The sequence below is a fragment of the Ascaphus truei genome, chromosome 2 (assembly GCF_040206685.1).
Source record: "Ascaphus truei isolate aAscTru1 chromosome 2, aAscTru1.hap1, whole genome shotgun sequence".
Lineage (NCBI taxonomy): Eukaryota > Metazoa > Chordata > Amphibia > Anura > Ascaphidae > Ascaphus > Ascaphus truei.
The window spans coordinates 335,559,751-335,577,689 of record NC_134484.1 but is presented as its reverse complement, the minus strand read 5'-3'; the positions used below and the strand labels follow the sequence as shown (position 1 = coordinate 335,577,689).

The following is a 17,939-nucleotide window of genomic DNA, read 5'->3' as shown; positions in this document are numbered from 1 at the left end:
GCATTTGGAAACGAACGATCGAAATCCACGCGAAATCTGAACCAAAACTTTAAATTGCTCATCCTCAGATTGCTTTTTTTCTTTTTTGTTGCGTTTCTTGATTATTATTTTTTTCAAAATAATAATTAAAAAAAAAAAAATCCAAAACCCAAACAAGTTTTGGCAAAACTAAAACACAAGATTTTTTTGGAACCACATCCAAAATACGAAAAGATTTTAGAATGAAATCCAAATACAAGCAAAAAGTGTCCACCTTTTAATGTAATGTATATATTTTTCTGTTTGTTCATTGTCGCTGTGATATTCTAAATGTAAACTCTACACACCAATAGTTTCCCAATATATTTTATGGAGAGTTTGAATCTGCGGTGTGAGAAGTATTCCCTCTTCCCTTTCCCTGAAAATAAGCATGGTGCATTGAATATCACACGAGCTACCTGTATATATTTCTAAACTACAAGAATTCCTTCATTTTAGAGAAAATTAGCAGCAAAAATGTATATACGAAGCATCATACTCCCTGCAGTATTGACTTTGTTCCATTTTCCACTAATCCCTGCAGTATCCAAACAGGAGAATCATTCTTCATCGCACTGATTTCTTTGTTGATGGCTAAGACAATTTGGGACACCTAATAGTGTTTTTGGCTAAATATTAAATATGTTATGTGGGGTAAAAAAGAGACAAAAATCCTCCACCATACAACATACAGCAAATAAATATATCACTTGTGAGCACATTCACGTCTCAGACAGGTCTGCAACCTGCTTTTCCCCATTATCTCCTAGCATACAATGCTTCCACTGCAGCTAGTGATTCTGGGAAATTATATACAAGTGAGCACACAGTGTCACGTTTTGCTTCAAATCCATTTTAACATGGGGCCCTATAAACTTATGCCTGCCGCATTACGGTACACAGCTTTTCAGCACAAACTAGGTTAAAGAAGTGCATAGTCAGTAAACCTAAATATTGGAAGAGATGCAACATTTCTTTTATTCTTCTTTTTTTCTATTTCTGATAATGGGGGGAAAGGGGAGAGGGAGGGGAAATGGACTCTCGCTACAGCCTAGTACACAGTCAAATAGATGGAGGCAAAGGTGCATAGGGGGAATGAGTAATTAGTGGATAATGGAAGAGAGGAAACACCCTTTTACTTGCACTCGTCATTAATTGATATGATGATTCAAGTTAATACTTATTATTTTATTAATTAGAATTAAAAAAGAGATTCCATGAACAATTAATCTAGATCATGAACATACAATAGAGCAACAATTACAAACATAAACTGGATGGGGACCTATAAAGAGACCAAAGGTAATTACTCAATAGTTGTGAGAAGAGCTCACATAGATGTTATACATAAGACCCCAATTCCAGCACTAATTAAAAAACCTGTATTCAGTAAGACAGGTATCCAGGGCTAATAGTCATAATACTATAGCGCTACGTGAAATGGACAGGTGTAGTCAAAATTAAAGAAGACACCTGATTCACACCACGGAATTAGACTAGCAAAATATTTGGCAAGCCTAAAAACAAGGGATAGCATCCATGATGTATAAGTACGATCTAATATATAATACAGTTGTTGGTATCGGCCCACAAAGTGTGATTGAGTTGGCCCTGAGGCACGGGTCACAGCCCGTATCAAGTTATAGCCTCTTATACTAAACTAAATAGACCGCACAAAATAAATAGTCATGGTGTGATACACGAGCACATATGAAAACAGAGGGTGGGATGTGAGCAGTTGGGAGTGATAGAGCCGCAGTAGACTGGTGATATGGCTACACTTTTTTCTATTTGTGGAAGAAGCTTTTGCTGGTGGGGAGGAATATTCTCAGTGTTGTTTTGTATTTCAGCATGCTAAATTTGAGGACGGTTCCTGTATTCATAATGCACTGTTAATACATTCGCCTAGATTTGGGCTACCGCAATACTGCTTTAACTGCCATTGACATTAATGGGATCACTGTGCAATAACCCGAATAAGAGCACTCAAAAAGGAAGGATGAGCAATTCAGGACCCTTCAAATCTGGTCTCGGACTCACGGTTCGGTTTAATCCAGACCAGACCGCAGGTTCAGACATAGAGGCCCCAATCTGAGACAGAAACAAATTCAAACATGTTTCTGCCTCAGATTAATTTCCCTCCTCCCACCCCTGACAATCTAATTCCGACCTCCCCCTTCCCCCCGCCAGTGGCTTGGAGAACTGATCAGAGGTCAATTGTGGTAGGGCGTGGGGATAATAGCAGGGATCCTCTGGTGCAGCTGTAGCAGATGAGGTGAAGCTGGCAGCAAACACAGGGAACCTTGGCGCGGCTGACGCTATAGCTGCATCCGAGGACCGCTTGTCCCCCATGTCACTCTCCCACCTATGCCACTTTCTCTCCCCGCTGTGTCTATCTCTGTCCCACCATGTAACTCTTTCCCCCCTTAAGTTACTCTCCTTTCATGTCACTCTCTTTTCCCAGACCACTCTCTTTTCCCAGGTCACTATCTTCCCAAAAGTCATTCGCTTCCCAAAAGTCATTCGCTTCCCACATGTCACTCGCTTCCCACATGTTACTCTTTTCCCACGTCACTTTCAATTCCTACATGTTACTTTCTTTGCCCTGGTTAACGTCATGCTAAATAGTCTAACAGAGCTTAGTGAATCTGGGTTTGATATCATCCACAAAAAAATATACCCAGTGTACCCAAACTCAACAGCTAAGGGCAGCTATTGTTGCAAAAGGTTTCTAATGGCTTTGTCTGACCACTCCAGTGTCCCTCTCATGTGGCTCGTGATGTCACCCAGAACACCTTCAGTGGAATTTACAGCCTCCTTACTAGCCGTTTGGCATATAAAATTACTCACCTTATTATTGTTATGACAGTGCATACAGAGTTTTACAGCCAATGTGAAACCAGATAACCTTTCATTTAATTTTTCTTTGACATTTTATAGTGTGCACTAAATGAATTTTAGCAGGTCACACACACAAAAGGTGCGATTTACCTCCATCAGTGCCAAATGGGGGCTTCCAACACATTTCTGGCAATACATTCCAGGCCCCTCCAACACTAAAGTGAAGCTCTTACTCTTTGTTTGGTACATCTTGTAAAAATGAGTTGTTAAAAGTATCCATCTGGCATGGTTTTTAAGCAAGAGTTTATAGTTAATGCCTGGTTTTGGACACTTGATGCATGGGTTTAGTTTATAGATTACTGTATTTTTTCTTATTTTTTCTTCTGGAAAATTGTAATGCAGTAGATTTTTCAACCTTGATTTTCTTTATCCACTCTTCTCTTTGCCTTACCTTTTTTCCCTCACAATTAAGGACTCATTTATGGGCATCGATTGTGATACCGGGTAGTTAAATGATAATGTCGTAAGTTTAAACTTTTGGCATTTGAAGATTTTGATATTTGTAGTGACATTTTTTGGTTCAAATATTTTTGTCGCTGTAATTATAACTAAAGAATAAAATTAGCCTTAACAGCTGAAAGTATTGTAATAATAAAACTCCTGTTGATTCATTTCCTTGAAATATTTTTTTTAGACATTCTTTTTCAGAATATAAAAAAAGGTTAAATTAGAAAACTATTTTGCGTTAATTCATTAGTTATACAGTTAAAAGTTGTATGTTAGTATACTCTTTACGTTGATGTTATGTACTGTTACATCACCACAAAGCTAAGTTTTCTAGGCATAAAATAATATTGAAATTGACTTAGAGATAGGAGACAACAGTTAAACTGGAATGTACAAGTACTGTGAGGTTTGTGCTCCATATCATGTATTACAATGTATTTTTTCAGGTAGGTTTGTTTTTGTTTTCATCCCTAAACAAGCAAAGTGTATTTAAGGAAGATTAAATAGTTTTGCTTCATGAATGCAATTACATTTAAGGTCTCCAAATGAATGTTCCAAATATAGGTTTCCTGTTGTAAACTAATTACAACAATTTGGTATGTTACGTTGGGTTCTCATTAATTATATTTTGATTAATTAGTTACAAGTTGTTCTGAATTGCAGCTGTTTATACTTTTGCCATGAGTCATTGCTAATGGATTGCCCCCAAAATGCCTTTAGAGCTTGTATTTGAAGTTGGTCTAACACATCTGATTAATTTTTCCTCTTTCACTCAGGGTTGGGAAGAGTCTGTGGATGCTGCAGTATCTCACCTATTGAGAACATGCCTGTCTAAAAGTTCTAAAGAGCAGGCCCTAAACCTAATGAGTCAACTGACCATGTCCAAAGATACTGCCAGACTAAAGAAACACATCACCTTACTGTGTGATAGACTGGCCAAAGGCGGTCGGCTTTCTTTATGTGCTGATTCTGGATCTCAACAAGCCATTGTAATGCCAGGTATGTAACTACTGTATATACACCAGAATATATACATACTGTCCACTGTGTTTCAAGGCAAAAGTGGTGGGATTGGGAAGCAAAAAAAACCTGCATCATATTTATCAAAGAAACAAATCACATGACAATGAATAGGATTTGTTTCTTGAATACATGTAGTGCCATTATTTTGCCCCAGAATTGCACCACTTTTGCCTTGGTACAGAGCACCGAAAGACTTTGCTATTATTTACTAACGTATGGCTGCAGAAGAATTACACCAGGTTTATCAAATGGGATGTTTCAATGGAATTCCATTTCTTTCCAGCATTGGCACAGCCTCGTGTTACTGCTGTAGGGAAGATGGAACAGCCAGTATCCCAAACTTTTTTCGTGTGACATTTCTGCAACAATATCAGCAGCTGACTAACTCTTCTGGTATAGCATTTTCTTTGACTGGAAGTAGGTAAAAGAAAATGTAACCCTGAAATTATTTCAATTGTGTTTCAAAGCCTTTCTTTTTGCTTTCTGACCATACTTTGTGGAAGGCGACGATACCAGTAACATCATTTACCTTTAGTTATAGATCGTAAATAATTGAAATGTTGCCTACAGTATGAAGCAGTTCTGGTCTCTGCTTTTCTTAACCGCCCTCCAACCCATACAAAAGACAAATAACAAAGAAAGGAAGTTTATGTGAGCTTCTGCATGTTCCTGCAATGCAATACGTTTTATGGAATGCATTCCAGGTCCCTCCAGCACCAAATTGGTCAAATTTGACTTTCTCACACACAAGGCTGCATAAAAAGGAGTCAAAGAACTTGTAAATAATTTGCCATGAACTATGTTAAAAGAGTAATGACCGTGATGAGAGTCAACATCCTCCTGGGATTTACTGCACCGACACACTTTATTCGAGCAAATACCCAGTATGTACCTGGCAGATACCTGGAATGCGCTGCTCCTCACCTCTGACAAGCCCCGTTGCGTTTGCCTTCCCAGCCTGGGTTCATGCCTGGCTGACGGGCGGCTGATCTGTTAAATGATAATGATTAGGATTTAATAGGCTGCAATGCTTCGCGTGTCTACTAGATGGCATAAATTCATGAATTGTAATGCAGTATATATATATATATACTGTGCAGTATTGCAGCCAGCGGGAATAAAATGCTTCAATCCCTGCCTGGAAAATACCTCAATGCACTCGGGCAGAAAACAGTCACAAACCTCAATACACCCGGGTATACCCGAATTCGTGGGACTAGCCGAGCTCGAATAAAGTGTGTCGCCAGTGTATAAAATCCTTTCTCTCATGTTTACACGCTGACAGCTTATAATGTAGACATTCAAAGGCTCCTAGGACAAAACTGAAATAGCCCTCTTAATGAAATATTACATTGCAGCACAAACTTGTTTCATATACAAAGTTCCCTAGATAGCTAACTTTATTAATAAAAAAAACGTGCGTTTATTGAAAAAGCAATATTTGAACCTTGTCTTGCTTTCTCTGGAAAATCCCTTTGATTAGGGAATTCCCCCCGACTTGATTGTGGGGGGTGATTAGCGCCTGCAGCGTTGAAGAGCAAGTTTTCCCCTATTGAAACATCACTGACACCAGAATAAGAACTGCATGCTGGGAACTGATTTTCCTTATTAAAAAAGCAATGCCTCCTATTAAAAAAAAGGTGCAGGTTTAAGTAAAGAATTATAATTTTTTACAGATTGATTTCCTTTTTCATTTTTCGTTTTTCTTAGTTCTGTATTATTTACTTCCACATGCTTTTTAAATGCACATATTTCTTTTCTAGAAGACATTTCTTCTCCAGAACACCTTACTTTTTTATTAGTTAATCATGATTTTTTTTAAATGTTTTTGAAAGACAAAATACAAACGCTCTATGCTGACTTATTTTAAGATGTGAGTTTATCATTTTTTATGAATTTCAACACAAAATTACTAAATACAAAAATTGTGCCTCTCAAGTGAAACAAACATTTTTCACCAAATGCGGTTCAAAGAGTCAGTGCAACATGTTTAGGTTACATGTTAATTTGCAAGTCTATAGGGCTTTTTGTAAGATGTAAGAAGTGAGGTATCCTTACCCTTGTGCTCAGAAATGTACTAAGTACAAATTGCAGGCAGTGAATAAGCACAGTTCAGTATATTCAGAATATCTACACTGGCCTCTGGATGCTGTGAACAGGGCTGTATAGGGGTACACATTTACAAGAAATGCCAATAAATACAGGCAAAGAATGTAAATGTAACATTTGTATTAGAGTAACGTGTAATCAATACCATAATTCCAAGAGGTACCTAAATCCTTTAGAGACTGAAAGCTTGATGATACAGATGTTATTTGTTAAATTTTTTTGCAGTTACATTATCTTACTGTTATTCGACCAAGAATAGAGGACTAAAATAAACAGGCAGATTGCAGTTACCATTGCTGTATGTATGACCATTTTTCGTCTGGAGGAAGCACTAGCTCTGTTCCTTCACATTATTTTTTTTTTTTTTTTTTTTAGGATTCCCCATGAATGCTCCCAGACCACTGAACAATTCATAGTTCTCATTACCATATAACCAATTACTAGTTATATCTCATGCACACTTAGTAGACTGAAAATTCTAATATTAGCATATGACATTATCTCCTGTCCTAACACTGTGCAATGGCATCACTAGGAGTAAATGTGGAAGCAGAAGAGAAGAATACAGAAGCAGCAGGTTCTGAGGACCAACCGTGACATCTTCACGAGGATTGCTGAAAAAGACAGATGGAGGATGTTCTTCCATTGCTACTGCACAGGTTACAGCATTATTTATAGGAAGAGGGAGTCTTATACATCTCCATGGAAGAATTACAAATCCGTACAGAGCTGGAAAAATTAAATGTTTGTTTTCAATCAAAGTAGCCAAAATCATTGTACCTACAATAAGGATCTAATGCATTTATATTCATTGTTAAGAAATAAAATAGTTCCTCGAGGGAAAACAAATCTGTTTGCCCATTTTACAGTAACTTTGCTAATATAGTTCATGTTTGTATTATGACTATATATTAGTTAGTAAGAACTATAATAACAGATGGCCACATATTAGTTTCCCTCAGGCTAACTCATATACAGTAGTAACCATGTGGTAACCCAAATCCTGTCTGTATTTTTGTCATTAGCCAATTTGTACCGTATAGCGCAGAAATGTGAAAATCAATAGTACGAGCAAAAGGTTATATTTTAATGCTTGCTCTCAAGCACAGCTTCTCGTATCAGACTACAGTATATTGTGAATATGGTTAGGAGCCATTTTTGACCCAAAGAAACACAAGTGTAGATCATATGTTCTATGTTCACAGATTACATGAAAATTGTACTACTCAAAGGGTTTTTACGGATGAAGGCGTTCCACATATAACTTGAGTACTGTTATTAGACCTAGGTGATTATGTGTTCCATTGAAGTACATGTAGGTCACAACAAAGAACTCCTCTGGCTCGTATGACACACTGACCTTACAATAGGTTTTGAAACCAACATAAGGCAATAGGAGTGGTTATACAGTATAACCCAACAAAGCCATTCTGAGGCAATGGAAGTTGTCAATAACAGTTGTGTTCAGTTGCTTTTCTCTATTAAGGGGTTTTTTTTTGATAGTCACTAAAGCCTGATGTATATTTCTGTGGAACGTAGACTCTTATTGCATTGTAGTAGCTCAGCGGATAATGTAAATAAACAGTACAAATAAACATACATCAAAAAGACCAATTACTTGTATGGGCAAAACAGAATTTATTTCAGATTCCTGTGAATAAAGTGAATTGTTGTCTGTATTTTAGAAGGAAAAGATATTTTTTCTAATATTTCATTTAAATGCAAAATAAGAATAAACATTTTGTTACCTTATTATACTGTTTTGTTCAATATTTCACTCTATTATTATTATCACCACCGTCAAAAAGGTAACAACCGCTTCTAATAAGCATTCAAGGTAAACCTCCTGGATAAATATTAATGCATTTCATGATATAGATCGGTATAATATCATGTGATTTACTGATTTCTAGCAGTGACATCACAATATACTAAATGTAATAACCTGCCCTATGTTATGGATTTCCGTACAAAATAGCGTTGCAACTGAGCACTACTGTAGTTAAGTTATTATATCTGCTTTGTTTTCCATTTTTATCTTTTCTATATAAAAAAAAGTTAATGTTAATTTTTCACCGACCTTGTGTTAGCAAGAAAATATCATTTGTTTTTTTTTACATTTTTTGCATACAGTAGCACCCTACGTACTGTAGTGACGCCAGCAGCACCATCAGAACTGTAGGGGTTCAATATAGTTTGACATATATTGTTCTTACAGGATATTACAGGTGACATAAAACAAAAGGAGTAGCAACATGTACAGTAAGAATTAACATTGGCACAAGTAGGCACTGTTTTATATTTAGTAACCATTGAGCATTCCACGGTTTTTAGTATGCAAATTAATGTAGTTATCAGAGGCAATGACATTGCCATTGTAATGCTCATTTACTAGAAGTGTGTCCTATTATGCTGCCAATCAAATCTTTAGAGCTACTTTGGTACCATAGGTAAGGGTTTAGCTGGCCAGAATGCAGAAACTACAGCACAAATTACCTGCAACTATAGTCAATCAAAACTGTGCTGTAAAGGGGCACGGCATATTTTTGCAATCTGTTAACATGCCGTACAAATGGTTCAGAAAGTACACTAAGATTTTACTGTAGCCAGGCAGAAATGTGATTAAAAATGGATGCCTGCATTTATCAGCCAATCCAAAAGCATGGCCGGTTTAGTATAGCCAAACACAATGCATGTACAGTAGTAGACGCTAATATGTTACCACAGTATTCCTGTCCAGTGACGTTAGCCTTGCAGAAATTCCTTTTAAAGCCAGTGATATTATCTCATAGAGAATTCCTCAGATTCTTACAGTACAGTATGTCATGAGAGAACTTTCAAAGCCAACATCATAGCAGAAAATAGATTACATTAACTGCAGTTGACTACATTCTGCTTCCTGTGGGAAGGAAAAGCCATGACAGTAAATAACTATATTTATTTTTACATGCTTGGCTCAAGAAATAAACATGTACAAAAGTTAGTACTCCTAAAGAGTATGTATTTTACTAAGCTTATCCCCTGAAAAATATTTTTTAGATTTTTATGGAGAATTGTTTTCAGTTTCTAAATTGTATGTAGTGCCAAATTACACATTCAGTACGTAGCGTGCCATTTATTAAAGCTTTCCTAGTGCAGAACTACCACAATCACAAACATTGCAGCAGATTGCTTCTTTCTATCACCATTAGGGGCCTATTCTATAAGGCTTCATTAAAAAAATCACCGGGCCGGTTGCGCCACCAGTTTTGTGAGCGCTGCTATCACGGTATTCAGAAAGCTTTGATTACCTGTGATAGCAAAATGCCCAAAACTGGCGAGTAGCCGGCGACCGGATGATCGCTTCTATCAAAAGGGCTTACCCAGCGATTTCTTTCAGCTGCTGAGAGAACTGCACAGAGAGCCACCTTTCCCGTTATGGGGTGCCGGTATCTCCTATGCTTTTAAATGTCTCGCGTCACGTGACCGTTGGAATAAAATACATAGGAGATACCGGCACCCTATAACGGGGCCTGTATCTCGGGAAGCAGGGGGTCCCTGAACCTCAAATCAATGCGGTTCTGCTCCGGAGACCTCTGCCATCTTGAAGGGCATCCTCGTCAGCATTCGGATCCGAGCTCTACTATGTGAGCAGGGAAGTCATCTGTGACCCTGATGGACCCTGTTCCGCCCCTCTAAACTAGGTGACCATAGACAACATGTTTTACATTAGTGAATATATGGCCACTATTTTTGGTCACTTGTAGGTCTATAATGTGTGCAGGGAAAAGGGAGACCAAAAAGCGCACCAGCACAAACGGAGCAGGAAGAAACCAGAACAAAAAAATGATTAAAAGGGCACTTTAATGTGGCAAAAGACCCATCCAATGCATTTCGAACGTCGCAGCGTTCTTTTTCAAGGTGTGTACCTAGTTTCAAGCTGCACGAACTAGTTCTATATAGTGTTCACTTTTGTTACATCTAAGGTACTTTATCCCTAACATTAGGTTAACTATTTTTAGGAGGCTATAATTTGATTCGAACTTTGATTCGTGCTTCTAGGCTTGCTTACACGTTTTGTGTGCCTATAGTTTAGGTTTAGTGAACTAGCAGCAATCTGCATTTAGTTCATTTTTTACATATGGACATTGTGGGCGGACGCTCACAGAGGTATGCAAGGGAGACTCGTTATTGTGAAATAATATAAGGCTTTTTATTGCGCCTGTTTCCTTAACATCAGGAAACCATCCAAACAAGGGGTAAACAAAGCTTCTATTCACTTGGGAGTATTTCTAGTGAAATACAATGCAGTTCACAACTCCCTTAGATAAGCATGTCTCCCAGCCCCAAAACATATAGCATGAAATAAGCAGATATAAGAAGTCTCTTAAATGAAAGTCTTATCTGTTCCTTGTGTTTTGGAGGGAAAATCTTCTCTGTCCCTGGTTCAGCTCCCTTTTCCTCAGGGTGTGTCAGCATTCAGGTTTAGAAGTTTTCCCTGTGTCTTGAAAGCAGCTCTGCTGTGTCTTCTGGCAGGACTCAAGACAAGTTGTGAGAGTCAAAGACAATCTCTGCTCTGTCTCCAAGTTCAGCTCAGGTATGAGCTAAGGAGTCTCACTTCCTGTCTCAAAAGACAGGCTTTTGTAAGCAATCTAATCAGGCAGGTGGTGTTTGTTAATTGACTACCAGCAGTTAACCACCACACTGCTGGATTAGAGGCACCTTACCTGAACAGGGATAACTCCCCTGTTACATACCTCCCCTGTTTGTGGGAACCTCGGGCTTGCCACGGCCAAAGCCCATCCTTCAACTCTCATTCTAAATATCTCTGTGACTTGAATGAGAGTGGATGGAGGAAGAGAACCCTCAGTCCTGCTGGGATTGGAGCCCTTTTTCCAGTTTATTTGTGTCTCCTCCCGAAGGTGCTTGAGATCAGCACCCCTCAGTCGCTTGAGGAGGACTTTTTCTAAGTATAGTCTTTTTGCTACGTGCGCGGTCATGAGATTTCCCTCGCATCGGGTGCTCGTCTTATTGTAGGCATACTGTATGGCAGCAGTTGCAGAGCGTTTAAAAACAGCCCTTTGAGTTTTCCGCTCCTGAAGCTGTCTCTCTGCCCTTTTCCCACTCAATGGGGTTGCTAGTTCAGCCTCTTTGATGTTAAGTTGCAATTCCACACCCACTTCCAGAGAATGTCCCATCTTTTCAGCTTCATCAGCTAAGGATTCTTCTGGTTTTGATTCAGCACGTGTACCTTCTTTTGTTGCCTGTTGGATGACTGAAGGTTTTGCTAGTGCTTGTTAAGGTGGTTCAAATTTTGCAACCTTGTCTTTCAGATGAGCGGTATTCCCAGCTCTCACTGTACCCTTGTCTTCATGGGTTTTTGAGGCTGTGGGATACTGACGCTTAGTCAGGGTCAATACTTGTCCTTGTAGGACTGTAATCTCATCCGCGAGAGAACCCTGTTTTTTGAGTGCGTCTTGCAAGTCTCTTCTCAGGGAATTTATCTGCACGCTTTGCTTTCTCTGAGCTTGCTTCCACATTTTTATTGCATTGTGAAGCATTATGAATTTCTTTGCTTGGGGCACAGTTACTTGTTTTAGTTTCTGGACCTTCTTGTGCTCCTTTTTGTGCCGGGTCACCTGGGTTCTAAGCTTGGCCTCTAGCGATGCTTTGGTGACGCTCAGGGTAGCCTTCAGTTTCTCATGCTGCTTTGCGGGGACATACTGGGTCATCAGACATTCCTGCAGCATTTGAATTTCTTTAACAGCCTGCAGATTGTCTTCCTGCAGAGTTCGCTGCTTCTCCTCGACCTTCTCGAGGTGCGTACGCAGACCTTGCAGTTGGTTCTGCAGGCGATGCTCTGCTTCAAACTTCTCACCTTCCAAAAGTCTATTTATTTCATTAAGGTCGTGTAGCTTTTCATTCTTTTCCTTGACTTCGTCTATCAACTGAAAATTTTCTTCTTTGAGTTTTAAGTTTTAATCTTAAATGTTCTCCTTTTTCAGTCTCTGTACTAGTCAGGGCCTCTTTACAGTCCTCCTTCCATTTACGCACATCTGCTTTGAGAATGACAGTCTCCTGGCGTGAGACATCCTTCTCTAGGTTGAGGGTCTGAAGCCACCATTTTTTCAGATTGGCTCTGCTTTTCATCCATGGCGGAAATAGTAGCATTTGCAGTATCTAGCTCAGTCTTGAGATCGTCCAATTCTGTCCTGGCTAAAGAGTAAATTGTGAGCACATCTTTTTGTAGCCTCACGTTATTTTTCTGTAGCTCTGTGTAACCATCTTCCTTTTGTTTCAATTGTTCACGGAGCATATCACAGTCATGCCTGGCATTTTTCAGGGCATCTTCAGGGCTGGTCAAGGGATCGTAACTCACTGGTTCTGGCTCCGCTTCCCTGGGATGGTTGGTTGAGGGTTCCTCACTGTTGGCACTGGACAGACACTTCTTTGGGGTACACGACTTCTGCCTTGGGCCCTCTGGATATTCGGTTAACCGCGGGATGAATTCTCCATTTTCTCTAGGCTGCAGGGCAACTCGGCCTCTCTTTTCCTCCACAGGATCTGCGGACGTGTCTGTTCCTTCCACGGTAAATGAAGAAACGCTTTTCTTTTTCTTTTTCCGCCTTTTTAATTTGGATGACACCGTCCCTTCAGGGATACTGGGGTCTCCATCTTCATTTGAAATTTTAGCAGCGTCACTGGATCCACCCGGCTTTTCTTGCAACTGTAATAGCTGACGGAAATATTCGGTGATCCACTGCTCCCGCTCTTTCTCCTGCTGATCACATTCGTCATCAAAGGGAGCGGTTTTTTCTGTTTGTGCCGAGTTTAGGCACCCCCACCATTCTTGGGGTGTTTTGTGGGTGTGACTCGGTTCGGGTTTCCCGTTAGAGATGTCTTCCTCTTTATTGGACTGGAAGGGCCACTCTTCCGTGGGGTAGGGTTCATTACAGGAACGCTGCATCTTGTCCTCCATTTTTAGGCTATCAGGTGTAATTTTCTTCCTGACCTCAGGAGGCGCTATTGCAGCTGTTGCCACTGTATTTGCTAGAACCCCCAATTGTGGTAGTCCTACAGGTGGGCATATTTTGCTTGTAGAGGTCGTAGCTCTCACAGGCATCTCTGTAGAATTTTTCTTTCTTGGATAAGTTTTACAATATCAGCAGTACTGTGCATGCATTTTCTCTCATCAGGTATACAAGATGTGCAGTTGCTAGGTAAAAAAAAGTCTATTTGCTTTACACCATTTACTTGCTAGGTGTAATCTCTCATTAGGTATGCTGAATGTGTAGTTGCTAGGTAAAAACTTCTGTTTGCTTTACACCATTTACTTGCCAGGTACAATCTCTCTGCTTCAACCAAATAATGTGGTTTTCTGCTTGATTTCAGTAATTTTCAGTCTCATCTTTGGGTATTATAGCATTCCCACTCCACACTTTGGGTGTCTGTTTTGCTCCCAAGATACATAAGCAAACTTTTTTTTACTTGCAGAAAAAAAACATTATTTGCAGTGGAATATTTCTTTCACTCCTGGCAGGGTAACTCAACACTCAGCAATTGGCTTTGGAATACCTTTTACACAGTTCAGCAATCCCTTTTTCCCCTGTAGGGCAATTTTACACTCAGCATTTGTTTGCTACAAATTCCCCTGCTTCAGCACAGTCTTACATCAATTTTCACACTTTTCTGCATATACTCCATTCACAGCTGGTAGTCCTATGCGTGTGGCCACCTTTATTTGCAAAATCAGTACCGCTCGTGGGTCACCATCTGTATTCACTGCTTCAGCGAAACTTTTGAAAACAACAAACACCTATCCCTTTTTAAGGGCTGACTCACTTCTTGAACCCTGACTATGGCTAGAAGGCAAAACCCCTATTTCAATGACCATATTACACTTTGTGATAGGCAAATAAAGGTTTACCTGCTTCAGCAGTCTCTCTCTCCTCTTGGGATTGGGGAAAAGAGTCCATCTGTGGTTTTGTAAGTTTCAGTGGTGTGTATCACTTTAACTCTGATCTCTGCTGCATGAGATTTTTTTTTTTTTTTTTAAGTTGCTCAGACTGTTTGTAGGCAAAAAGCATTAAAAAAAATTCACAGAAAAAATCTCCGGTCCTTTCTAACGTCAAAGACCACCTCTCGTCCCACTTCGGACACCATATGTGGGCGGACGCTCACAGAGGTATGCAAGGGAGACTCGTTATTGTGAAATAAAATAAGGCTTTTTATTGCGCTTGTTTCCTAAACATCAGGAAACCATCCAAACAAAGGGTAAACAAAGCTTCTATTCACTTGGGAGTATTTCTAGTGAAATACTATGCAGTTCACAACTCCCTTAGATAAGCATGTCTCCCAGCCCCAAAACATATAGCATGAAATAAGCAGATATAAGAAGTCTCTTAAATGAAAGTCTTATCTGTTCCTTGTGTTTTGGAGGGAAAATCTTCTCTGTCCCTGGTTCAGCTCCCTTTTCCTCAGGGTGTGTCAGCATTCAGGTTTAGAAGTTTTCCCTGTGTCTTGAAAGCAGCTGTGCTGTGTCTTCTGGCAGGGCTCAAGACATGTTGTGAGAGTCAAAGACAATCTCTGCTCTGTCTCCATGTGCAGCTCAGGTATGAGCTAAGGAGTCTCACTTCCTGTCTCAAAAGACAGGCTTTTGTAAGCAATCTAATCAGGCAGGTGGTGTTTGTTAATTGACTACCAGCAGTTAACCACCACACTGCTGGATTAGAGGCACCTTACTTTAACAGGGATAACTCCCCTGTTACAGACATATTGCTTCTTTGGAATATTTATTCTATGTATAAGCTTTTCAGATGAGCGCGTGACCTACTATCTAAGCATTTGCGTATGAGTCTTCACGTTACCTGCTTATACTGACACAGGTTTTTACTGTTGTTTTGTTCCTAGTTCACAGCTAGCATATTTTTAGATTACATGTAAGGTCCTGCGTTGCGGGGACTCCCGCTCTCGGCACCCCCTTACCTTTCTCTCCCGCTGCTCCGAATCCCCGGCGGCGTTCCTCCGCCGGCGGCTTCACCCCCGTGGCAGCTCTCTCTCTTCCGGGTCGCGCGCGTCATCCTTACAGGCGCGCGCGGACCCAAGCCTCTCTTATCCGCCGTCCTGAACCTAGTCCCACCTCCTCCTTACGGGCATGCGCACTAGCGCGCTCTTCAGCCCCAGCTCGACCGGGTCCGCCCCCAGGCTTCTCTCTCCTATCAGGATTAACCCCTGGACCGCACCTCCGCTCCTCCCTTTCCCCTGATAGGCCCCTGCCCACTATTTAGTCTTGTCTGCCCATTCTCCCAGTGCTCTGCATAGCTACTGTACCTTGGTGCTGTCTGCTTCTGCTTGGCTCTCTTGTTGTTTCAGTCCCTGTTCCTGTCCCTGGATTCTCTGCTGACCTCCCTGGATTTCGACCTTGGCTTTGGTTTTTGACCACGCTGCTTTCTGGACCCTCAGATTTGGCTTATGGACAATCTACCACACTGACTTCTATACCCCTTGGACTCTGCAAACGGACCCTCGACGACGCAGCTCTCTCCTCGACCCAGGCTTACGGACACTAACACGCTCCCTTCTCTACTCCTGGACCATTGGCTTACGGACTCAACCCTTCTACGCCGGATTTGGCAAGTACCGAACTACTTCTATTTTTGTCCCCGGACCAGCTACGCTACTTACCACACTCCGGCCGCACCCCCGTTTACTGTTAGGTGTGTGGTATTTGTCCGTTCTACCTCAGTCCCGGGGTCTCGTCTGGTTTGTGGGCAGGACGAGCGTTACATTACAATTGCCTTTTACTAGATCACCTAAGTCCTTATGTAAAGGCATAGAGAAGTGTTTATATGCTACTTTAATGTGGACAAACCAAGGACTGACAACTACCGTGTAAATATATTGTATATGTTTGTTTTTGTATTTTGTTCACCTATTGGCCATAGATTCTATCTTACCAATTAAATGTTTTTTATTCTTATCTAATAAATTGTTTTTAAGTACACTCATTCTACATTTTGTATCATAGAGTGCTTTCAAGAGGGTTCTCTTTTTCCATTTTGACAATTAACCCTGTGTTCCCTACTTGCACCTGTGTCGACATATATGTCGATTAAACTGAGCTGAATCGAGAGTGCTATCCCCATCTCTTCCCTTTCCCCACATTAATCAGGTAAACAATGAATTAGCCTGCTACAAAATGCAACTTAGTGATATTTGATTTAAAACCAGCGCTAAGCTTACAATAAAGAAAAACATTGACATGGTAGAAAGATGTTTAATGTTTGAGTTTTTACTTTATTGCAATTATGATATACATTAAGAGGACTAAAAGTGATCATAAAGGTGTCATTGGTGCTTTAAATGCTTTTATACAAAGGGTGAAAACGGGTAATGAGAAAGGATAGAGAGTAAGCACAGTAAAATAGGTGGATAGAAATGGGGAAGAGTGAGAGAAAGGGGACAGGTAGGGGAGCAAAGGGGTGAAGGGATGTGAAGAGAAAAGGGATAGAAAGACAGGAAGGAGAGTGGAAATGGTAGATGGGGGAGTGAGAGGGAGGAGGGGAGAGTGAGAGACAGAGGGAATAGAGAGGGAGAACAGTGAGGTGGGGTGAAAAAAATACATGATTGGAAGGAGAGAAGTGTAAGAAGAGAAAGGTGGAAACTGTAGTTCTGGTCTCTGAAGAAGGCTGTCGGTGGCCCTGCCCCTAAAACATCTACAATGGTGCCTATGTACTAAGATTATATTTGAATTTTTTGCTAGTACAAACCTTCATAAAATGTGTGTTGAATGTACTATTGTATTAATGTACATTGCGCTTCACATTAGTAATACGCGACAATCATATAAATAACAAATAATATAAATAACAGGTCATGGGAATAAGTGCTTCAGACATAAAAGTAACATTTAGGAAGAGGAGTTCCTGCTCCGAGAAGCTTACAATCTAATTGGTAGGTAGGAAGAATGTACAGAGACAGAGGGAGGGCATTCTGGTAAGTGCATCAGCAAGGGGCCAAGCTTTATGTATCATGTGTATTGTTTTAGCCACGGTGCTACTCATATGCTTCTTTAAGCAAGTGGGTCTTAAGGTGGGTCTTAAAGGTGGATAGAGAGGGTACTAGTAGTGTATTGAGGGAAAGGGCATTCCAGAGGTGCAGGGCAGTCAGTGAGAAAGGTTTAAGGTGGGAGAAGGCTTTAAATGCAAAGGGGGTAGAGAGAAGACATCCTTGTGAAGAATGCAAGAGTCGGTATGGTGCAAAGTGAGAAATTATTGCTGAGATGTAAGGAGGGGCAGAAGACTGTAATGCTTTAAAAGTGAGGTGGAGAATTGAGTGCGAGATGTGGGATTTGATTGGAAGCCAGGAGAGAGATTTCAGCAGGGGAGACGCTGAGACAGATTTAGGAGAGTGTAGAGTGAATCTGGCAGCAGCGTTTAGGATAGATTGTAGGGGAGGCAGGT

At 40.4% G+C, this 17,939-nt stretch overlaps 1 protein-coding gene across 9 annotated transcripts in view; it reads left to right on the top strand.

The window, feature by feature from the left end:
- The window catches only part of BBS9 (Bardet-Biedl syndrome 9), a 488,279-nt gene extending 480,038 nt beyond the window's left edge, over positions 1-8,241 (top strand). For 2 of the 9 annotated variants that reach the window (XM_075586675.1, XM_075586676.1), the window contains exons 21-22: positions 4,143-4,365; positions 4,673-4,829. In XM_075586675.1, the coding sequence (XP_075442790.1) occupies positions 4,143-4,365; positions 4,673-4,743 (294 nt within the window). In that variant the 3' untranslated portion in view covers positions 4,744-4,829. Of the gene's footprint in view, positions 1-4,142; positions 4,366-4,672; positions 4,842-6,873 lie in introns of those variants that run through there. The other 7 variants (XM_075586677.1, XM_075586680.1, XM_075586683.1 and 4 more) reach the window with 7 other exon arrangements.
- The last annotated feature ends 9,698 nt before the right edge of the window (positions 8,242-17,939 follow it).